The sequence below is a fragment of the Tympanuchus pallidicinctus genome, unplaced genomic scaffold, assembly GCF_026119805.1.
Source record: "Tympanuchus pallidicinctus isolate F22 unplaced genomic scaffold, pur_lepc_1.0 scaffold17, whole genome shotgun sequence".
In the NCBI taxonomy this organism is placed as follows: Eukaryota; Metazoa; Chordata; class Aves; order Galliformes; family Phasianidae; genus Tympanuchus; species Tympanuchus pallidicinctus.
The window spans coordinates 3,150,374-3,174,971 of record NW_026294690.1 but is presented as its reverse complement, the minus strand read 5'-3'; the positions used below and the strand labels follow the sequence as shown (position 1 = coordinate 3,174,971).

The 24,598-nt window shown below is 37.7% G+C and overlaps 2 protein-coding genes across 3 annotated transcripts in view; one reads left to right on the top strand and one right to left on the bottom strand.

Moving 5' to 3' along the window:
• CENPP (centromere protein P) overlaps positions 1 to 24,598 on the top strand; it is a 116,941-nt gene that overhangs the window by 26,665 nt on the left and 65,678 nt on the right. The gene's annotated exons all lie outside the window — the stretch shown is intronic.
• OMD (osteomodulin) lies at positions 6,667 to 13,446 on the bottom strand. Its single transcript, XM_052679245.1, has 3 exons — positions 13,142 to 13,446; positions 8,131 to 9,091; positions 6,667 to 7,253 (listed from the first exon to the last, which is right to left on the bottom strand). The coding sequence occupies exons 2-3, from the start codon at positions 9,068 to 9,070 to the stop codon at positions 6,937 to 6,939; spliced, it is 1,257 nt and encodes a 418-aa protein (XP_052535205.1). The 5' UTR covers positions 9,071 to 9,091; positions 13,142 to 13,446; the 3' UTR covers positions 6,667 to 6,936.

Sequence of the window (24,598 nt, the reverse complement as noted above, 5' to 3'; positions counted from 1 at the left end):
GAGATGTTCAAGACCTGCCTGGATGCCGACCTGTGCAACCTGGTGTGGGGAACCTGCTTTGGCAGGGGGTTGGACTCCATGATCTCTGGAGGTCCCTTCCAACCCCTACAATTCTGTGATTCTTTCCAGCCACCTGCTTCCTTTCCTCACCCTGCTGAACATCCACATTAAGACTTCGTCTGACTGTGTAGTTTTACCATCACTTAAAACAGGTAGTGCCAAATAAAGTAGTAGTCTAATCCTGTGATTTGTCTGTCGTCCCTTGTACCAGGAGAAATGTGCTGTCAGCAAGTAAGTAATTTCAGATAAATAGAAGGTTTTTTCATCTGAATTTATGTAACAAATGTTCAGCACAAAGAAGGGAATGGCTCAGATGGAGACAAACAAGGAAGAACTTTACTGCTTCTTCCAGAAACAGACTTCTTGCTCAGAATGACCTGAAATGCCCAAATCATCTGAAATAAAGATTGTGGCTCATATGCGTTGGCAATAGGGAAGCTAGTAGGAAGTGTTCACCATGGCAAGCAGAGAATTGCTCTTTAAACAATTTTAGCACTTAAGTGTTACACACACGTATCCCAGTATTCAGTTACTAAGATTTATATGCTTGAAGTGTAACTTCATTTCTGAAAAGCTAAACAAGCTCTGTTTAAAATAAAATAAAAATAAAAATTGAACTCCAGTGTTTCAAGAGGGCCTTGAAAAGTGTTTAAGATGCACTTTCTGGTTTGTCAGGTGTACCTTATTTATCCCTTTTTCCTTCTTTTTACCTCTTGTATGTCATTTTCACAGACTGTCCTAGGAGGTATCTCATGGGGAAATCAGGGAAAGAGATTTGGATGAGTTTGGGTGGGAGGCACTGGAAAGTTACGGGAGAGGAAGGAGAAAGTTAATGTAGCCACTCCAAACCATAGGTGTTTCTGATTATATTTTCTTCACCATCTGGAAAGAAATCTAGTATTTAGGAGAGTTTAGTGTCAAAAGCAGGTAAAGTAAAAAACAAAGCTGAAAATAACCCAGAGGAACTGAAATAGATATTTGTTTTGCAGGCAGAAAGGAGGATGGGTTTTGTGGATTCTTTGGACTGGCTGATTTTCAGCTCAATCTATTTATCTTGTGCTTGGAATGTCGTCGTATCTTAAGACCTGTTCAGAGCTTCAGGCTGTCTTGTTTACTTCTGCTCTTGCCCTTCCCTGAAGGCAGATAAAAAATAAATTAAACTTCCCTTAAAAAAACCAAAATATTCAAGGGCATACTGCAAAGTGAGCAGTTCTCATCCAATGTATGTTGGCAGAGAGAATGATGCCAGTTGCAATGGTAGGGCAGCTCTCTCCATTTTCTGTGGGTTTAAGCAAAAGTTTAGAATTTTTCATTTAATCCTTAGTAGCTTAGTACAAAAATATTACAAAGAAGCTTTGCTATCCTCCTTCATTGAGATGAAAGTGAGGACTGGTTGCTGGTAATTCTCTGTGAGGCAGAGAATTGTCTTGTTGCTGGTAAACCTCCACAAGGACTGAGCCATGCAGAGCTGGGCTTCCAGAGGAGAAAGTCTTTGTTGCTTTGAGGCTTCTGGTTATGAATGATTTCTCCAGGTTGCCACAGCAGGGCCTTGCACTGTCTGTGTAGATACCAGACTGTATGGGAGGCAGAGGGGGGGAGAGGGAAAAATGAAGATGGAAACAGGAAAGGGACCTCATCTCTCCGAGGTGCATGGGTTAATAGAGGGGGCTGTAGGAAGAGTATCGTAGAGTTGATGTCAAGATATTCCTTATGAAATGAAGCAAAACTGAATGTATGTTTAAGCACTCAAATTAACTCTGTGTTTAAGAGAAGATGCGTTTTTGCAGCTGCTTAAAGACCTTGGCCTTCATCATGTGTCATGGTCTCTAAAGGACAATGTTGGCAAGTTCTGTAACTTTCAAATTTTTATTGGTTTTAAATGTGCTTAGAAGAATGAATTATGGTTTATTGCTTAGCTTTCTTATGAGCACTGGAAATCACACAATGTAAGGAGTGTACAGTTAGTTGTAAGGCAATGCAAACCAGCGTAAGCATGGGCATTACATTCATTCTGGGAACAAAAAGCCAGAGTATCCAAAAAGGGGGAAGTAACCTCCTGATTTCTTCTTGAGCCACTCACAAAAATCAGATTCAAGTTGATACTATGTAAGAATTGTTGTACACAACGTGTTAAGCAAAGTATGTTCCAATTCAGCATCCTTGGGGGATGGGGGAGGTTTTGGAAATGGTATTGGATCTAAGATAAACAGCCATCTTATCTAAAAAGAAGGCTTACAATACTTGAGATCCAGAATGACTGAAGAACTGGAGATAAGGTATTTATGCATTTTGCTGTTTTTATGAAAAGTTACGACTGTTTCCAAGGCTCAGTTATTTAGAATAAGCTAAGGTCATGGTTGGAGCAACCAGCTGCAGAACAGACAGCTGGAAAATGACCTAGTGATTGTATGAGCATCCTTCCATATGTTTCTGATTTACAATCAGAATTTTTTAAAGCTGAAGACATTACATTTATTCTTTGCGCTTCTGGAAAAGAAAGAGACTCCTTGTATCGGTTACTGAGTTCTAAATGAATAAAGTACATCTTAAAAAAAAGAAAATGCACAGTTGTAATTAGGAATCAAATAATTACAAATACAACTGATAAGTGGAGTAATGCTACGGTCTGCTATTCACTCAGCGCCCTGTTCTGAAGATAAGTTCTCTTGAACTTTTACATACTTACCATCAGTTAAATCCCGAATTAAAAGCCAGCCTGCTTCAATTTATTAAAATGGCTTGGAATTACTAACCAAACGGAGGTGACTTTTTAATAACAGTATCACTGCTTTGGAGCCATTGCTGTACGTCCGTGGAGACACGAGATGAGGCTCCAAGACTCGCCGGCCTTATAAGCACTTCAGTTTGATATTCCTGTCGTGTGCTCCTTACATTATTCATAGCATCTCCTTTATGCACTGTACTTATGGTTAGTCATCGTATTTGTCTGTTTTGTGCTCTTGTGCATTTTAATAGAGGAAGGTTAGTTGTTTTTTTTCCTGTTGATATTAAATTTATGACATGAATTACAAGATCAAGTGGTTTGATTTTCTTTTAAAGGTCTAAATTGTTAGTAATGTAAATTGGGATAAAACTTAGAGCATCATATGATAATTCTGTGTATTTGTTAAGTTTTATGACTTTATTGGTTATGCATTGATTGGTTAATTCTGGAAAGTTTATACACCTGTAATATGAAAATGATTATGAAATCCTTAACATTTCTTTTGGTACATAATATTTTTGTTTAAAAAATAGTGTATCTTTTATTTCATATAGGAAATTCCTATGTTTATTGCTTGCAGTGATCAAGTTGGGAAGCAGAAGGAAATTGGTTCATGCTATAGGAGTGGAAATGGAATAAGTTATAAGAAGTCAAAGAAGAAAGCTTGAAATGTAAACCATCTGTTGTCCCTAAAGGGACTTTCTGTCCTAATCCATCTAATTTATTATCATAATACTGAAGTAAATATCTCAAAGAGTAATCTTCATCAGTATTAAAGCCCAACAATCAAGAACAGAAAAAGGAAAAATAAGTTCCTGCTGTTCTGAGACGAAGGAAAGGAACATGAACAGTGGGGTTGAAACTATTGTTACTTTATTTTTGCTTTTTTCATTGTACCTGTATCATACAGTACAGACAGTGGAAAAATCAGTTTGTCAGTCATGTAGTTCTGAGAGCTTTGGTTTTGTAGTCAAAAGCTTAGCTGTAACTGAATGTTTTCCAGAAATCCATGAGATTTTCTCTATAGGCTTACATAGGTATCAGAATCTTAAATAGGTTTTTTTATTGGTATTTATAGGTACTTAGCACTAGCAGTGCTCTAATAAAGAATTGCTAATTACCGTGGATTGTGAATGGTACTGAGCTTAGATTACAAGAAAGTTCCACCCTTGTTTATGTAGATAAGACTTGGAAAACACAGTTCTGAATAGTTAGGCCAAAGTTGAAAGCAGAAATGGAGTTCCATGTTTATCAGTTACTGTGTTTTCTGACTGTGTTTCTGCAGGTATTTTCATTAGGATCAGGAGCACTTTTTTGAAGTGAATCTCCTGGTAAGGCCAAGTCACTGTATTTTGATTCGTATCACAGATCTCTTAGAAGTACCTGAACTTGGTTCTTTTGGATGTGACAATCCAGAAGGTGCGTGTACTTGGGGATGTACCTGATGGCTGCTAATGGATTTAATGGACTGATGGACTAGTTGCTAGTGCTAGTTGGAATAAACATCCTTTCCGTCAAAAACTGAAGGTGGGTTTTGTGGCCTCATTACAAGTATTTTGTGTGCAAATCCACTCCTAGTGCTTCACCTTAATTGCTCATGTGGATGCAGTACTAGAGGCCAGGCTCTGTTTCTGTATTTGCTTTATTTCTGTATACAAACCATCGGACTTTTTGATTCTTACTTAGTTCTTAATTTAAGAATCTGTTTTCTTTTGAAAAGGCCCGTGTAATATCCAGAAAATAAATAACAGAGCAAGCACCCAGGTAGCTCAAGGGGGCAGAACTCTACAGTGCTCTTAATGTCTATGTGAACAGCAGAATGGTGTCCAGCACAGGAGCCGCTGTTGATGTGATACCGTCTGTTGTTACTTTCAAGTCTTGCTCCTGAGCAATGGGAGTCAGATCATGAATTTTTAGTTTTAGAACTAGTTTTAGAACTAGTGGTATCCTTTCCACGGATATCACTTTACATTTAATAACATTGAATTTGCTTGCTTTCTTAGCATCCTGGGAGCTGGTAATTCTTCACTAGTTCTTAGCATTTTGTCGTCATCTCACTGATCAGTCCAGTTTGTTTATTTTTTGAAAGTATATTAAATAGAATAAACCTAGGCACAGGCCTTTGCTGAACTCCTACCCGTGGACTCCCTCCATAATGAGAACTGACTATTCTTAAGCTGTCTCTTTTATTTGCTTTAATCTGTGCTATTACCTCTTAGTCTGTGACAGCCAATTGTTAAAAGTTTGACTTTAATGCAACTTCAAAAAATAAAGCTAAGCAGACAGTTTCTGATCTTGTGTGTGTGTGTATGTGTGTGTGTGTGTATACACTACTATAACTGAATAGTGTTCTTTTTAAGGCTGAAGAAGCCTTCAAAAGTGTCTTAATTTTGATTGTGCATTCTTCACTTAAAAGCTGAAAGAGGTGAAGATCTGCAGTTAACATACTGTGTGTTTATCTTAACAAAACTATTAAAGTTACAGGTGCTTATATTTGAATTTGTGTATGTGATGTCCATTATGTTTTTGAAGAGTATTTAAATATAATGAATATATTTATGTTTCTACGTGAAGCCAGAGGGTTCTTGAGGTTGATAAATGTTAATTGATTTTTTTTAACAAAGGAAGATGCATTCTGAAAAGCTGCAGCTAGATGTTTACGAATGCGTACCGTATCTTCATGGTCACTGCGCATGTGAAAAGAAAAAAATGTGGGTGCAGAGGAAAGAAAGAAGATGGAGGCAGTTCACATAAGTCTCCCAATCGCCTATGATCCTATACATTTTGTATGCATAGATTTTTCAAAGAATTTCTTCTTAAGGATATGGTTATTTTCATGTGCTTATGAGGGCTTAATTTCAGTTTATAAATACAGACGCATGATTAAGGTTTTTCAGTTTGTTAGCGTATTATTTGTTGCATTAGAAAACAAAATATACTAAGAAGGACTTCAAAAAGTAACTGTTGCTATAAGAAAGCTAAAAGTTTTTAGAAATTCTAGTACACATTTGCTTGTCTATTTCTATATTGCACTTCTAGTTTCCCTAAACTTAAACTATAATATAAATGTGGTAGCGTGATGTATGGCTTATTGCACTTGTGCTCTTCAGTGAAGTGCTGAAACAATGAAGAATTTCATTAAACTAAAGGGCTTATGTGCTCTGTGTTCTTACCTTGTAGTGACTTGAATCTCTTTAGGTATAAGACATAACAAAAGCTTTCCATAGCTCAGACAATGTATGCTACTTTTCTTTGGATTACTTGAAGCAATTTTTGCTCAACTTTGAAGCAGGGGGTGCAGCTTATTGGTATAGTTATGCTGAAGGGTAGTCTAAATTGTTAATGAAGCCTGGAGTGCCACTATCTGTGCCTGCTCTAGCTGATGTGCAGTTCTAATTAAAGCATTAAACTTAAAATGCCTTCTAAAATAAAACAGTACTTCTATCTTACCTGTACTTTAGTCTAATGGGTCAGAGTTGTGTTAATGCACACCATTAAAATCTTTGAAAAGTCGTTCATTGCCTTCATGTCTAATCAACTAAAATCTTTTTGAAAGACTTGTGATAGCTGAAGCACAGGTTGAGAAGTAAAGAATGCATCTTGGCACAAACAGTATATTAAGATCTGAAACTTGAAAGTTTGACTTTCCTTTTCAATTAGATATTGAATGAATCAACATTTGAGGAAGATGTGCAACAACACTGTGATCTTTTGTGATCTTGCTCTCACGTTTTTCTCTTGTATGTCTATTTTCTACTGTTTTCTTACTTCTTCCAGTAGTTGAGCATCTAGCTGGACAGATTTTTGATGTTGTCCACATATTCACATATTCCTGTTGAGCATTACATCATCTGTGCTATAACCTTTTAGCAAGTTGAACTTTTTTCTACTGCTTAATGCTGCCAACGCACAACTAAGTCCATCATCAATACTGGTTATATATCATACTGCTACCAAATATTGACATGAGTATTCTTGCTGTTAGTATTAATTTTTTTTTTCTGCATTGCTAATGGCATATTTATATACACTAAAATTCTATCTCCATGTTATAGCTTAAAGATCCCAAAATATTTAACTGTTCTAAAATGGGCACGAATACTCCACAAGTAAGGAAGAATTTCTGTATGTACTCATTAACAATGACTATTTCACCAAAAGTGAGGAAAAAAATAGTTTTCTGCTTCATGCTCTTCCTCAGTTTCCTGATCATGTGTTTCATGATCATCTTCTATTTCATCGTATTCTTCTGGTGTTAAAAGTCGTCGAAACACTGCTGCTCTGATTTGTGTGGACTTGTTGCCGTTTCTGTTTTGTTCTCCATAGTAAATGGTTCTAATATGAGGGAAGCAAAAGAAGGCATATGTGCTTATTGGAGCTGTTAGCTTATTTTGGTCCACCCGTAGATAGGTTAGCTGGTTGGTGTTCATTGGATCAATAGATGGACACATCAAAGTAACATTTATCACTGTAAGAGAGAAAAGTATTAATTAAAATTCAGAAGATAAGGTTATATTTAAGAAGTATTTCATAATTGAATTTTGGAATTTAAAATGGAAAATACTTGTGATGCATCATATTATAGCAGCCTTTCCTCTGTTTTAAACCAGTTTCATACATGACAATTATAACAGTTCTAGAATTTGGAAAACATAAGATTGTGGGTAAAATGTATACATATAGTGTGGCTGCAACTACAATCTTAATTACTATTTTATGTGAATTGAATATTTTTCATACAGTTTTTCAATTCTTATGTGATTTTTCAGTTGTTTCATCAGAAGAAAGTTTCAAAGTGATTTTAGGAGTTAAATGAAAAAAATTGCGGAATATTTACAAAACATCCACTTGGAAATCATGGGAAAATAGGAAAATAAAATCCTTTCTAGGTTGCCTTTGTTTCTTCTCAGCTAGCCAAGGATGTGTTTACATTCCATCTTGAAGAAGATGGAGCCGTACCTTTCCTGTGCTGTAAGTTAGAAGCTGCATAGCATGAGAGATATGTTGTGTATGAACTTTGGGTCAATGCCTCGTTAACTGGTTGGTTCAGAACATTAACAGCTCAATCTCGTACGTCTGCAAAGAGAGGTATCATAATACTTCTTGAACAACATGCAAATTTGGATGACTCCTAGATTGTAAGCTTGGATTTTACACAACCCATCAGCTGACAGGTGACAGGTCTTCCTAATCAGTGACAAAATAAGTTTCTGATAGTTTTTGATTCAGGCTAAGAGATTAGGTGGTAAAGTAAAAGCTCATCCCACCCTCTGCTCCTTACAACCAACTCCAAATTCCATTTCTACATTTTTCAGCTTTTCAAGAGTGAAGAGCTATCAACGTACTTTCAATGTCATTGTCTTCAATATACAAATGCTGCAGACTTCTTGGAATATAGAATACTTGTTTCAATTTGTTATGTCCAAGGTTAAGTTCTATAAGGTTTGGTAGATTAATAAAGGTGTTGCGCGGAACGTTCTGCAGGTTATTGTGGGACATTCTTAGGGCAATGATTTTGGGGAGTTTGCTGAAATAGTTTTCTGGAATATAAGAAATGGAGTTATTTTCTAGAGAGAGATACATAAGTGACGACGGCAGGCTGGGAGGCATGGTCTGTAATTTGTTGTTGCATAAATTCAGCTGCATTAAGTTGCTCATGACTGAAAAGTGATTTCCTTTGAGTACTGAATCGTCAAGAAAATTATTGCAGAGGTCAAGCATGGTGATGTTTGGTAATCCGTCCAGTGCAATTCCAGGTAACTGGGAAATCTTATTGAAGCCAAGGAGGAGTCTCTCCAGAGAGCTGGGAAGTGGGAATGGAAATTCATCTAATTCATTGTGCTGTAAGTGAAGCTGCACTAAGTTTGACAATTTGGCAAAAACACCACGATCAATCATATGAGACTTAATTTTGTTGAAGCTCAGATTAATTTCTCTTAAAATGGTAACGTTAGTGAATGGTCCTGCAGGTACAGCTTCAATATCGTTGTTTTGCAGATAGAGTTGTTGGACGTGAGCAGGGATGTTTGGTATTGTTTTAAGCTTACGATGGTCACAGTACATAGATAGCGGAAATTCTGGCGGACAAAAGCATTCTCTGGCACACTCGACTGGAAAAGGAAAGTGAGGAACCTCAGCTTGTGCGCCTGGATTAGAGTTAAAATAATATGGTTGTTGATGATCTGGCTCATCATATTCGTCCCCAAAGTCGTAGTCTTCATATTGGCAAAATACAGCGGTGGTCCAGAGGAGGTAAATGATGGATAGTTGGCTCAGAGTCCCCATATTTGAATTGGTACTTCTACCCTGTTGATGAGAAAGAAAATAAGATGCCCAGGTAGTCATAAGTGAAATTACATATGAATCTCTCAGTGTCAAGGAGAAGCAGTATAAAACTACTGTAAATAAGCAGAATGACACATTTTTTTTCAGAGCCCTGTCACCAATACTACTAGCAAAAACATTTTCTAGTTTGGATCTTTCAAGAAACAGCCATAAGCAACTGGCCTTGAAGTAAACTGAACGTTTCCTGTCTGAATTCTGATTATGAAGAGCTTTCTACCTGTGCTGTCCCTGATACTGAAGTGTACCGTAAGAGATGGGAGAAGTAGCAGGGAAATGGGAATGGGAATGTCTTCATTCCTTTCTCACCTTAATGTGTTACAGACAAGTTGCAGAAGAACTGTGTGTATGAAGTCCTGTGCAATCTGGGTTGTTAGACATTGTAGTTGTTGCATTCTTTCCAGTATAGTGGGTTAAGCACCAGCCTAATGGATTGATTTTGGATGGGTGCAGGTGGAATCCTTGTCAGATCATATTTGACGTAAAAATAGATAAAAGTTGGTACTGTATTGGTGGTTGTGTGTTCTGTGGAGTTCTGTGATATTTTTCTATTGTCTGCAAAACATGGCTGTCTCACCACAATGCAATAATAATGATTTTTAATTCCCATCATTGTATTCGATTTCAGTTACTGTGAGAAATCTTCACTGATAAGCAGTTTTCTTTGTAGAATTCCTATGCTTCAGCAATTGTAAGACCTTTCCAGACATACCTCATTTACCTTCATAATCACCTTCTGAGGTGAAATAGTGATATTGTGAAAGACAATTACTTGCAATCAATTTTGCCTGTCAAATTTGAGATGCGCAAAGCCAGCCTAACATTTTAGAGTACTCTGTGTGGTCTGAGGAACCCTTTTATATGGCACAGTTGGAGTTGTGAATTGTGTCAAGCTGTATGAGTTGGACAGTAAGTGAGTCAAAACATAACACTGCTGATCAAAGCACAGATATTGCTGGAGATCTTGAGACTCGCTCGGTATAGGTGGGAACTATGATGCAGAGAAAAGCAAATAATCTCAGTTTTCTTATGATGCTATTCATGTTTCTTAATCATAGAACTCTTTTTCTTGGTTGTTCTTAGTAGTTTATCTTATTTTACCAGGCACAATCAAAGAGTAACGAAGGAGATGAGACTTAGAAACACTAATTTCATGTGCCTCGTATTGCTGGCTGATTCCCATTGCATGACATATTCTATGAATTTAAGGAGAAAGGGAGTCCTAAGAAAAGCTGTGTTTAGGTCCTCAGCAAAGCTGGGTGTCCGTATCTCTACAGTATTGTCAGATATCTGAGCTGAGGTAGGTAAATAGCTGCAGCATCTCCACAAAGGCCAATCTGCCACTACCTGCATTGTATTAATGCACTATGAAGACAAACTTAGTGGACAGTTGCTGAGTTCAGGAAGCAGTAATGTGCTTCAAGAGGAATTAATTGCCTTAGAGATTTCAGGCAGTGTATATTAGAAGAATAGCTTTTTACCTTATTTCTAACTCCAAGTCGGAGCTCCTGGTGTCTGCCCATAGAAGTCCTGTCTCTATTGTGTCTTGATTTTGTTCTCTGGAGCAGATTCTGACAAAATCTGTTTCTCAACATTATTTCATATTCTTTGTTTTGTTCCTCTCTCTTCTGGCTCCTAGTTCTGCCCAGAACTTCAGCTTTGTCTTCTGGTTCTTTCAGCACTTCTGCTTCTCACAACATTTGTGATTAATCATTTTTTCTATTCATAGTGCATTAGAAACCAGGAGAAACGACCCTGCTAAATCCCATATAGTTTGAGGATAGAGGTTAATTAGGCCTTCGCACAATTCATTAGGCATATAGACAGGGTAAAGGGAAGAACTGTAATCACTGCAGATGCAATGGTGGTACATAATGGCCATTAAGAATGGGAGGAGCTTATATTCTGAGGGCTGCTTATACCTTAGCTGAAGCTGAGTGCGTATTTGGTAGGATGGCTACCGTCCTTAAACTTGAAGTTCATGTCTCAAAGCACTGAGAAACTAATGCTTCTTCATGAAGTATTTTTAAGAACCTTTTATCTTTAAAACAAAGAACGGCGTCAGCTGACGCTTGGTAACGAGGGGAGCAGATCAGATGCACACAGTATGAGAACTGTGTACGTAGAGACTTGAAGGAAAACAGAAAATCATAGAGGCATGATTCTCTACATCTGTTTAAAAAAAATAAAGAAAAGAAAAAAGAAAAAACTCCAAAACTAAGAGCTTAGTAACAGTATTGTAAGCAGTGCACCAGCTGAAATCAAGTACTTACATAAGATGCGTGAGTTACTCCTCACTGCAAAGATAACACAACTGGTTCTTTTTATTCCTGCTTACCAATAGAAGTTACTCCTTGGAAGTCTGGGAAGCTCAAGTTGTGGAAGGGAGCAGCTTAGCGTGCTGATGAAATCATCTGAGCAATAGCCTAACACAGCTGGAGGAACAAAAGATGTCCCTAAACCATACTTTGTGGTGAGGAGCCTTGTGGGAAGGCAAAGTAAAATAATAGCTTTAGTCCCTCTTCTGATTTGCCAGCGAAAAAAAAAAGTATTGTGCCACATCATCAGCTATTGTTGGTGCAGTGTCACAAGTCTGCAGAGAGATCCATTCTGTTAAAATCACTTTTAAAAAAATTTAAAGTACTTCTTCAGTGTTATCGGTTCATTAAAAAAACAAAAACAAGTGTAAGACTTCAAAAATATTTCAGAGGTCATGAGTTCATTTTGTGGTTTCTGTTACACTCAATCCGTTACCCAAAGAGTTCGTTCTTTTTGTTTGTTCTTTGGAGGGAGGAGGAGGTTAAGAAACAGTACAGCAAAAAAAGAAAAATCAGCAACCAACTGGCCAAAATCCTAACCTTGTGAAAGCTGAGGGAAAGCATGTGCTATAGAAAGGGTCCTGATGAATATCTTCAAATGTGTGCTGGGTTTTCTTCACTTCACTGTCTGTATTTCCTGTTCTGCAGGAAGCAAACGCTCAGGCTATACGGCTTTAATATGTAGTGTTTTAAAATTCATAGTAAGTTTCCAGCATGTTTGTGGTAGCTTGTGTACAAAGAGTATGAGCTTTTGTATGAAACGGCCAGGAATGACATGAGAGATGTTAACCAGTTTTGTGATATGGATGGATATATTTTCCCCAGCTTTACAAGGGGATAAAAAAGAAAAGCTATCATTGTGTTATTTTGCTGGATTACAGTACTTAGGATATATATGCAAAAATGGAGAAAAGGAGGGGGTGAGTTTATTGTTGAAGTAGAGATGTTGTTCTGGGTTAGTTGTGTGATTCATCAGAAAGCTCTAGGGAAGCAGTTTATTATAGTTCTGGATTGGTAAAAGAGTTGCATTATTTCTAAACCTATTGACAAGGAAAATTCTTCATCGAGAAAAGAAAATAACACAATAGTAAATTCTATTTTGGCTTTGAGCTTCCTGAGGTTGATCTATTCGACCTTTCCAAGCTTTTTTCTGTAGCATTGTGGACTGGAAATTATTAAAGAACCAAAATCACGCATGGTTTTGTTTGGAATATAAACAAAAGCATCAGAAGTCAGGAGCAACAGTAAAGTTGTAGGAGCAGGCAATATGGAATAAAAATTACAGCAATCATGTATTTATATGCAGAATACAGAACTGCAAAGGTTGAAAGAGTGAAATTAAACCTAAATAGTGCCTTAAGAACTGTACTTTAAACAGTTAAGTCACTACCATGGTATAATTAAACCTAAGTAATATCAAATAACGAGTTACTGGTTTTTTTTTAAAGTAATTAGAATATATTCCTAATGATGAACCAGAGAAAGACATTTGAATTTATAACACCAGCCAGTGAAGTGTTACTGACTGCTACCAAATTAGTTGGTTTTATATTGATTTGCTTTTTAAAGTGGAAGTCAAAGGATATAGTGCACAGTTTTGGAAGATCTGTTATATAAACAGTTCAAAATAAGGCATATGCAAGAATTAAAGCTATTTTCTCTAAAAATAAAATTTAACCAAATTTAAATTTCATACCTGATAGTTTTGTGCAGTTTTCTACTTATGATTGTGTCCTGAATCCTTGTTAGTTATTAGAAGACTTGAAATCTCACCATGCATTTAAAAATCCATGATGACAGAGGAAAAGAGCCTGTCCATCTGAGAACTGTAGCAAAGCTCTTCCTTTACAGCATATATAGTTGCAGAAGATGATGCAGGGCCAGCCATGGGACGTATTAAGACTCATTTCTTTTTTTTTGTTGCATGAGATGTCTTGAATGTAAACAAGTTCTACTTTGTCATCTTGGTCAAATCTGTGTGGTTGGATCATCTTCTAGCTTTGGTCTGAACTGTGGTAGGAGTTTCCTTACAAGGAGGATAATGAGAGGATTAAATTTAACATCATGCCCACAAGACATCTTGTTTCGAAGGCTGTGACAAACCTTTTAAGTTCACTCGAACTTTTTAAAATAACATGTCTGAAGTTTTGAATTTGTTATTAACTCGTTCAATTAATGAGAATTGTTATTGCTTTCAACTTTGGGTCTGAACTGAAGGCGTTACAGAGAAGACTGTTCTAATATGTAGTGATTTTAGGTGCTTAGCTTGTTGAATAAGCATGAACTTAAAAACTGTCTATTTGAAGTATGGAGGCAAAATACTTCCATAGTAGGCAGAGAATATAACCACTGACAGCACAGTGGTGTGATTCGTGAGTCCAGAATCTTTACTTGGCAAATTGAAGAAAATCTATAGGTAAGAAGATAAGAATTGACGATGTTGATTTGTTGCTTTCAGTGTCTGTACTGAAGAAAAGAGGATACATGATTAAATATAATGAAGAAATCTGAATGCTGTAATTTGGTTCCCATAACGCCTGTGGGTTTCTGAAGAAAGAAACAACCTCAGGCATGAATTATCCACATTGGGCTGCACTTCTATGTCAGATTGTAGGCACAGAAAGAAAATACAGATATAAAACTCTTTGCATCCTAATTCCTAGGTCTTAATTTGTTACTCACAAATGCTGTCAGCAGACCACTAGCAGCCTGTGTGACTGTTGTATGTGACCTGCAGAGGCACTTCTTGTTTGTGCTTGCTATTAACAATAGTAACAGATTGTCAGATTGTTGCAGAATCTATTTATCCTCTATTTATCCTCTGCAAGAGCGGGCTGGAAAATGTGGGTACTGAAGCACAGAGCTCTCAGCTAATTAGAAAATCAGATACTGAATTGCTCAATTTTGCAGGGCCTTCAGTCCAGCCAGAGCCTGCCCAGAGTACCAGGTAATAACAGCTCTTAAAGACTTCCTGCTGTTTGGTGGAAAGTCATGCACTGATGATGTCCCTGTGCAAATATGCATTTTTAAAGGTTGCAGAAAAGGGGGATCATTGCATCATATAAACAATCTTGCAGAGCTGAGATGATACTCAATCTACCGAGAGGAAAGCTGTTCAATATGTGAGGCCATGGCTGCCCCTCACGTGGCCCTTACAGTGTGATCTCTACCTATTTCCCATGTTGTAGGTGGTATTACATGATGAAAGCTCTGCAGCCCTTGACTTATGCAGTCTGTTTTACACAAATCGTTCTGCTTTCTAGGAGCTCGTATGAAGGATGTGTTGACCAAGAACAGTTCAATATAGGAAAAGCTACAACTCAAAAATAATTCCAGAGATTTACTAGACGGGAGATATTGCACATATTGACTCTTTCAGTCTGTTGCAGGAAGAGCATGTGTTACATTCATAGGTGGGTTTTCTTTTCTATAGCAGGGGCATTGAGTTAGTCCTCATTAAGTTTCTGTTGCTACAATAGCAAGTAGTCAAACAATCAGTGCAGACAATAAAGAGTTTAAAATATTAAAAATATTCCTTCCTACCACTTCCTCCCAAGTTGGTGCCATCTGCAGACTCGCTGAGGATGCACTCAATCCCCTCATCCAGATCAATCAATAAAGATATTAAACTTTATGGGTACAACGGTCACATTTTCATACTTTTCCTGATATCTTAATTTACATCAATCTTTTTTATTAGTGTTTGTTCACTTCTAGCTGCAGGTTTAATGCATTTTTGTAAGGTACCTGAAATATACCTGCAACTTCAGATTGTTCCCATGGTTGTCTTCAATCTGCAAATCATATGTACATAGCTTTCAAAAACCAGCTTTTTTTCTGTAGAGACTTCATGACAAAGACAAGGGGTAGTTTTCAAGGTTATCTGCCAAGCAATTCCTGGATGATCACGCGTAAGAAAATGTTTTGCACTGACAGCAATTTCCCTAATGTACTTATGATGGAAGATGCTTTCCCTTTACTCTGTTATTTAGAGTTTGTTCAATGACAAAATCATTGTTTTTACAATGACTGTTGAATAAATCTACTTGTGTAGCACAAGAGCTTGTAATGCTAGTATATGAGCATGCCATGACAGAACAGAGTCTTGCATTGGATGAAACTCAGGATACCTAGACCTGTATCCAGATTTCAGTAGTGGCTGACAGCAAAGTTGCAGGAAAGAATAGAAGAATGTGACAAGCAGTGAGTTGTGTCTGCAGTACATTTTCTCTGCAGCCAGAAACTGTGACTTGGAAACTTCCATAGAAACACTGAGTATTATTACATGTTGTCATTCATCTGTGCGTGTCCCTGGCATCTCCACTTATAAGGAAAAATATGATCTCTGTACTCTTCCTTCCAACCAGTTAATGCTCTGTTTTTCTGGATTTTCTTTATTTAACTCTGTTAAAGGAAGATACTTTTCCATACAGCTGTATTCTACCAGATGTGAAAGTACATTTGTTATTTTATTTATGGCGAGTGATCAACCTGAAGTTATTCTACTTTGCCTGAGTAATTGTGAGAAATGGCCTCTTCTTGGTAGAGCTGAGGCAGTGTCTCATAATTGCTTCATCCCATCAGTCTGTGGTGGGAAGCTTTCTATTTCTTCTATCGTTAGCTGTTCTGAGATTCTTGAAAGAAAGACTACTGGCTACTTCTGGTGAGGATTTCAGTACAGTTCAATATTCTTACAGTCAGCTGCTTGAAAAAAAACAACTCATTCCTTTACCTGTTCCAAAGAAATATTCATGGTAGCCACCATTTCATTAGGGAGGATGAGGTGATTTAGGCATTAGTTACTGATCTTCCATGGAAATCAAATGAGTGTTCTTGTTACTGTTATGCTTCCAGCACCTGACTGTTGCCTTTCCCTATCGCTGTTCAGGAATAGATACGATACATGAAAATAGCCAAAATATAAATATTCATAATGCTTTTTCTCTTAATAAATTTTAGCTGAGTTTTAGTCTGGTGATGGCATGAGGCCAGTGCTTTGATTGAGGGGTTAGATTGAACTTTGTCAGAACTGAGCCTATGGGGTAGCTGCATTTAGAATCTCAATGCTCTACATCTCCATATGACAGCTGTCCAAAACTCCCATCACACCTTTGCCAAGCACTAGGCTTCTTGTTGGAACTCACAAATCTGCATGCTGTGAAAGCAATCAGGGATGTGAGTTGTCTAATTGTTCAGAACTGCCAGTGGGTGAACTAGATAATGGACTGACCCTCTAGAGTGTGTAAGTGAAGGGCACTCTTTGGAAGGAGAGAACAGTTAATCTTTGAAGCAATTGCACTTCTTACAGATGTATTTTCCATAATCACATATTCTCATCTTCTCAGGTTCCTATGCACTCTGCCTTTGGGAGGGAACTGTTAACATGAGACGTGTTACCCTTTCTGTTCTCAGCACAAAGCACAAGAAGCAGCAATACACGTCTATAATATACAGCTACTACTGCAGCAAGACGTTCCTGATAGCAGCAGTAATTAAAGATCTCTTCATGTATGTATGTATGCTTTGAAGGAAAGTGCATGTGGAAATCATCTAAACGATTTTTAGGTAGTGTGGTAAAAAACTTTTTTTTTAATATGCATTGCTTTAATTGCTTTATTCTTAAATCATACAAGCTTTTAATAAGGAATAATGAGTTTTTTCTTCCTTTGGGTACAAGCAGTAAGAAGAATGCAGTATGCTGAAGACTTTCAAAATCAGACTTGGTTTCTACTTTTCTGAAATGTTATGATTTCGCATTCATTCTGAATGCACTTTATTGAGCTTTGAACAGGAATACTGATTGTTCCTGGAAGGCTTTATCATCGAGAATTAGTTTTCAGCAGAGACGAAATACACAATAATTACAGTACTAATTGCATTATTTCCTACAGATTCTATCTTGACAGTGGTTTCAAGGAAAAACAGTGGCCTATTAACCTTCTACTAGCTTATTCTGTTTTGTATTCTGATAAGTTTATTGCTCTATTGTATATGTAGCTGCTTATAGCTAATCTTGATGGTTGTTTGATGAATAAGGAATCTCTTGCCATGTTTAACAGAACAATTTATGAACTCTGGCTGTTGATGGAGGTTGGAAGCACATTTCCTTCTGCATGGCATCACAGTAGATTTTGTCTTCAGTTCAGAGTGTGCCAGTCCTACAGGCCCCAGTATAGAAACATAGTTTGTCAAGTGTGACATAAAGCTATTAGCTTTACCAGTAGAGGTAGATGTCTGCATGCAGTGTACTAAGTCTTTTATCTCTGAATTTTTGGTATTATGAGAAGATTTTGCTGGCTCTTCTTAGAGAATAGTATTATGCATTTTCTGAGCTCGAGGGCAGAGTATTACACTGTGCTGGCATGTACTTAACAATTCTGTATCTCTGAACATTGTTTATCTTTCCTTTTCTATGTTGTCTTATAAACAGTAAAGTTCTTCACAAAATCAGATTTGGCATTTGAGGTAATAAGAATGTTTGAAAGCATATATAGGAGGTTTACATCTAAATGGAAATTGTATACAGTAACGCAAAATATAAATGAAAACTCTGTTATTGGAAAATTAGAGGAATTCTGTGGAAGTACTGATTTCTGGCTATGAAACTCTTTGAGCAAGTAATAACACTGCATTACAGCATTTCTGCTGGAGAAGTGAGCAGACACTGCTTCCATTATTCTTGCAGAATAGTTGGTTATTGTACTGCTGCCTGAATCTGAGCATCTCTTGGTCAGGTTAATAGGTAAATGATTTCTTCGGTCTTCATGTTGAAAGGTTAGTCCTGTTGCTGACTCTTGTTTCATCCTGTAGAATAGAAAGAAGACAAGGTTTGAACAGAGCTGTAAGAAGAAGGCTGGTGTGATGTCTGAATGTTCTTTGTGGCCCTAAGTGGGATACAAATGAAGGCAGAAGGGTGTATTTCATAATGGCAGGTCACTTTCCTTTTCCACAAAGAGGAAGGAAGGGAGTTAAGCTGTTCTATGAAGAGTGTTTCTGGAAGGAAAGTGTTTACTTTGGTCTTCATATTTGAGAAGCACTTGTAACATGAAAATAACACAGGCTGAATAGTTAAGAGGCAAGTTCTTGCTTGTGCTGGTCACTTGCTTTCTCTGCACCTCAGAGGATTTCATATCTTTTGGCAAGCAGTCAATTAGAGTTTTATTTTCCTGCTGTCTTCAGAATTTAATGAGGGACTGTGATGATTTAACAGGTAATCCAAGTGTAACTGTGAAGAGAACTTATTTGTTTCAGCATTTCTCCCCTTGACACCATACTTTGTGAAGGTGCTGAGTAATAAATGAGTAATGAATCTGGCTTATGAGATGTGCTGCACAAGCTGCATAGGTGATCTGTATGTATGCAGTTAGCCTAACACGTCCTGGCTTCTTAGCTGTGCACTCATGTACAGGGACATATAGCAGGGACATAGGTATAGCAAGACTTTCCTGTGTGGAAATGTGTGGGATTCTCATCAAAACTGTATCCACAGTGCTATTCTTCCAGGGATATTGTAGTCTTCAAATTTTTCCTGACTGTGATTTTAGGACAGAAAAAGTGTGGAAAGAAAAACCTGGTTGATGCTATTCCCTCTTCAGTCATTGCAACATAATGGTTAAATCCAGTATTGCATTGTTGAGTAGAACTGTTCATATTTTATGTGAAGAACTGCAAGAAGTCTGTCTGCTGGCAGCGTGTTCTGTTGAGCTCAGTCTCTGATGGCTAAGGAAAGCTTTCAGAAACATCCTCGCTTCTTGTTTCAAAGTATTGATTTCTTTTGGAAATCACTTAAACATCAGAAAGCCTTTCTGCTTGTGCCTCGTGCTGTCTTCCATTTCAGGTGATCCACTGGGTTTGCACAGTAATTCTTACGCGTATCTCAGCAGATAATTTTGGACACTGGTATGTGATACGTGGCATCTGGAGTTTGAGTCAGATTTTCATTTACTCCAGGGCTTTTCCGCATGTTTCCTATTAGCAGCTTTGTTCTCAAACCTCCCGTCTTCCCAGAACGAAGGAAAAAAAATGAGACAATCTTCAGTTCTCAACATACAAAAGGAGGAAAGAAAAACCTCCAAAACACAGGCTTCAGATTCTGACTTTATCATTATATTTGCATGAAATTAAAATAGAATGGAAAACATTAATGTTTCTTCTGCCTGCTGTGGTGGATGTTTGTTTTTCTGGATCAGCAGTGCAATAGTTTAACCAGAAGTTTTCTCTTGAGGCTGCAAAGTAATGAGCAGTGATGATTGGGGATATTCTTAATATTTTCGTTTGAATTTTCATCTTTTCCATGACCTTCATTGAAAACTAATGCTTATGTTACTCATTTTCTACTTCTTACTAATTAGTCATTTAAGAAAATATGAGCGAAGTAGTTCTTGTTTTTTTTCTAATCAGAGCGAAATAGGAAAATATCTGTAAAGTCTGAGGAACAGAGAACAAATAGACATAACTCAAACTTGTTAAGTTGAAACATCTTGGATTTGTTCAGCTTTACTAGGCAATTTTTTAATGAAAATTTGAAGTTGCTTCAACTGATTCCACCGAGCCAATCCAACTGCTTTAGTGTTTTTAGGAGTAAATATCAAAATGTTAGCTAGAATCTTAGGCTTGAATGATTTCACTACCTAGGTTTAAGTTAAACTTGTGAAGAAGCGTTGTAATGCTAGTGAATGGCCAACTGCAGTTGAAGAGGTATGGTACATAGCTTAATGCTGGTAGCTGCAGAGAGACAGCTGAAATTGCTTCATAGAACACACACAATTCCTTTTGGAAATTGTTAAATGTTTCAAGATTTTTTAATAGTGAAGTTGTGTTGGATTTCATAAGCATAACCTCCTGGATTTAGCTGCTGTGTCAACACTTTCATGAAGGCATGTGAGTGGGTAAAGCCTGCGTGTATGCTCCAGTCTTGGGCATCTGTCTTGCTTTTGGGAATGCTGGTTCAGGAATTTCTACCATTTGCTTCGCTTGCCAATGTGAAACTCTGGGAGCATTCATTATAATTACAATAGCCAAACTTTCACTTCTTGATTTCCTATGGAAAGGAAGTTTTATTTCTCGGGTTTGTCAGTTATTTCATCAGGTCAGTAACTTTTGACTTCATCACCAGTTATAACCAAATTTAACATAAGGTAAAAGCAAATATATATGTAGTTTTTAAAATCAGTGAAAAAAGAGCTGGGTAGTAGAAAGTGCTCCAAATAGGTCCTTCAGCAGGGGAAAAAACAGTTGTAGATTCTTGTTCTTGGAGCAAGCAGCCAGATGGCAAGGTGAAGCAGACGTGTTGACTAAGCCCTGGCATACTTCTAGCTCCGTCATTTGGCAGCCAAACAGGTGGCAGCTGTGGAACAGAGCTGTAGGAGAACATGCTGAGGTATTGGAGTGAGGTGGAAACAAGCTGGAAGAACCTGTGGGTTCTAAGACTTAAGTTCATAGGAATCCAGGCTTCTGTAGCTTCCTTGTTCATGTAGTCAGAGGCAGCAACACTGGAATGAAGGGATTGTCCTTGTTCTGCCACTGCAGCCAAGGATTCTGTTAGGCTGTTTTGCTGCAAGGGCACACTGCTGGCTCACATTCGACTTGCTTTCTTTTCTGCAAGCTTCTTTCTAGCTGGCCCAGCATTTATGTGTGCCTTGTGTTATTTCTCCCCCAGTGCAGAGCTTTGCAATTCTCCCTCTTCAGGGAAAGGTTTCTTCTTCAGGTTTCTATCAGCCCCTTCTTTCTCAGCCAGTCCACATCCCTCTGGATGGCAGCACAGCCCTTAGGTCTACCAGCCACTCCTCCCAGTTTTGTGTCATCAGTGAATTGCTGAGGATGCACTCTGCCCCATCATCCTGATCACTGGTGAAAATGTTGAATAAGATTAGACTCAGCACTGACCCCTGGGGTTCACTACTGAGCTGTCATTTGGAGCTTCAAAATTAGTAGATTTTGCTTGTGTTTTTGTTTAGCTTTCGAACCTGAATGTTGAGGAGGTCATGTTTTGTTACATGAAAGTTGGGATTTACACAGCATGCACTTCCCACAGCTAATGGTGCAAATTAGAATCATGATTTGATGATATTTTGTATTCTTTACAATTTTGGTGTCTTAATAAATTTCATGGGGTTTTTTTTCTGTTAATTTTTAATTTGTTTCATTCTTAGTATTGCTGTGGTGTGAAATACTGGGGAAAGAGGCAGGAGGAATGTATGTGGAGATGAATACATTTCATTATTGGACACGTTACTGATAGAGCAGGGCACAGAATTTGGGTTTCAAATGTAGTCAAACAGTACTTTGGTACTTAAATAGACTATTCAGCTAAATCATTATCTGTGAGGCTCACTGCTGTGTTATCGTGCAGCGTCGATCTTGCTAAGTTTATCTTTAGAGCTGCTTTCCCTTCATTTGGTAACAGTAGGCTGCCACCCTCTGGTGAAATCTGTTAACAGTCTTGTAAGGGCCTGGTGGGTGTTGAGAAGAGAGCAATGCATTAGAATTTGGAAAGCCTAGTTGGAATATACATGTATACGTATGTATATATATTTAATTAGAGGAATGTAGATATTCATAGCAGGAATATGTATTAAAAGAAGAATCTTAGGAGAGTTTACAGCAGATCTCTCTTCTTCTCTTTTTCTCTTTTCCATAGCATCTGCGGAGAATGTAGAGGTAGGGTTGGTTTCTTGGCAGCTTTCTGATACTCAAATGCATTGTACTGTGGCCTTTCAACATCAGTGTGTGAGCAGTAGCTGGCTATCATTCCGATCAGGTGATTGCTGAAACTGTGTAAGGTGCATTTTTGTATTGACCTTCAGTTGGTTTTAAATAAAAGCATGCCCAGGATACACAGCATTTAAGTTGTTATTGCCCACAAATGATAGCTAAAAGGTGAAGAAAAGAGGAGGGCCACTGAATGTAAGTATTTCTCATAGGTGACAGACATCCTCACAACTGGTGTGAGATGGCATAAGAAATTATTGCCTTTTCTCTGAAAACAAGTCTTATGGGAGACAAGTGCAACAAGCCATTTGAAACTTCTGTGCTTTAATCCAGAATTGCTAATGCAAGCTACGTGGCAGGTAAAGTTGCTTGCCTTTTAAAACTAAGTGAATTTGCCTTGAAGGTGATGAAAAGGTAAGCAATTGGTAAGTCCTTCAGAGATCAGGTAATAAATGTGAGGGTAGAATTAGTGCACTGAAATAGTGGAACAGTTTCTTCTGTGAATGTTATCTGTATCCATGGATGCTGACTGTGTGGGGGGAAGAGGAAAGAGCAGGAAAACAAGCAGGATTTTAAAGCTTTGGAAGTATGTAATCAAGAGTATACAGTCTTCTGCCTTCTATGATTTTGGGACATTTTTACAAACTTTCCCCATTTTTATTGACTGTAATGGACCTAAAAGCAGGACCTTTTAGCAGGAGATACTGCTTTCTAGGGACTGGGACTACTCTGCTGAACCCATGACTCAAGAAAAGTTTCAGGTGAAGTCCAGGTCCAAGGGATGTGTTCTGGAGTCTGTGTTAAGATCAGTCAACTAGCCTTAGCCAAAACACATTGCCAAAGGAGACCTAAAAAACCCAATGGCAGTTTTCTTTAAATGTGGTTTAAGGAGCTTTTTTCTTTGTGTACTAACTTACTGACTTTCAGGCAGTATTCATCTTTAGGAATTTTATGCAAAATGCTGTTATTAAGGCTTATTGAGAATGGAACATGAACAACTTCAGATTTTCTAGCTGTTGCAAGATAAGAATAAGCATTTATTTAGAATCTTTGCTTTCTTCTTGAGCAGTCAGTTGTTACTCTGTCTCTCTGGTATGGGACGATGAGCTATTCATTCATGAGCCTGTCATTAGCAGAATATTATTACTTCCCAAAGTGTACGAATGTGCTGTTGGACTGTTACCATGAAGCAGGAAGTACTCCTTGAGAAGGAATTTATATGTTCTATGTGACAGTTATTTACTATAGGATAAGTGACTGATGGGTTTAGTGTGTTATTCTTTGTTTCTATGCCATTTCATTCTAGGTTACTTATTTCTGCCATTGCTCTTTTCAATTTTCTTTCTGCTCCATATCAATCTCATTCAGGTTCTTCACAGATTTAGCTGTTTCTCTTGTCTAGTTTGTTAATGTGTGATGTGTGTGCAATGTATGGACAGGCTCAGACTGTCTTCACTGGGAATGCAGAGCTGCAATAAAAGCTGGTGTATGTGTCCTTTATGAAGCGTGCAGCAACAGTTCTGAATCTTGTAACTAATTCCCTAGTGGGGAAGAAACTGCTGTAGTATTACCTTTTTCTCCATGCATACGTAGGTTTGTCTTCTCACACAGGTCTGTGTTTAGAAATTCGAGCTCTTTGCATTCATGATGTGACAACCCTAGCTAAAAAAATCTATATTGTAAACTAGACCAACTCCTGAAGAAAATCTGTATATTCATTAACCACTATTTTCAATACCAATCACTGCTTTACTCATGGTATTTACCAGGAAAGTTGCTCCTTAGAAACCTCTTCAAAACCAGGAATTACGTGTTCAGTGATTTGGAGGCATGGGGCTTAGTTTTATTTTGGGTGTTTGTTTGTTATTGTCTCTGGAAGGGCAAACAGAAATTCTGTAAAACGAAAGCTGTCTGTTCAGGAAGAGCTTCACCTGACCTGGCCTCCCTCCCCCTCCAATACAGGCTGTGGTCCTCACGAGTTTCAGGTGTGCTGGGTGAAAGAAGTGTGAAAGATTGCAGTAATTAGGCATTTGAATCATAGCTAATGGTGGACGTTGATTTGAAGACATAATTCTGCAACAGCGTAGTAATACTAGCAGAATATCAATACAAAAATATGAAGCTGATGGAAAAATACTGATGTTAGATTTGAGGTTTATTGGCTAGTGTGCCTAAGGAAGGAAGGAAAAGCAGAGAGTTTGGAATCGCTTCTTTTCTATGCCGTATTTTCTTCTGCTATTTTCTGTGTCATTTCCCATAGCTGCTTCAAGTGTGTTGTTGAATCTTTTAGTGCAATCACATCACAAAATTAATATTTGCAGACTATGTAGTTTTTGAAAAAGGAAGAATACAGAAAATGTAAGATAAATGCAGATAAGAGTGAGAAAGGTGCTTGGATGTAATCTCTGAATGTTTTGATGTGACATATCATAATAAAGTATAG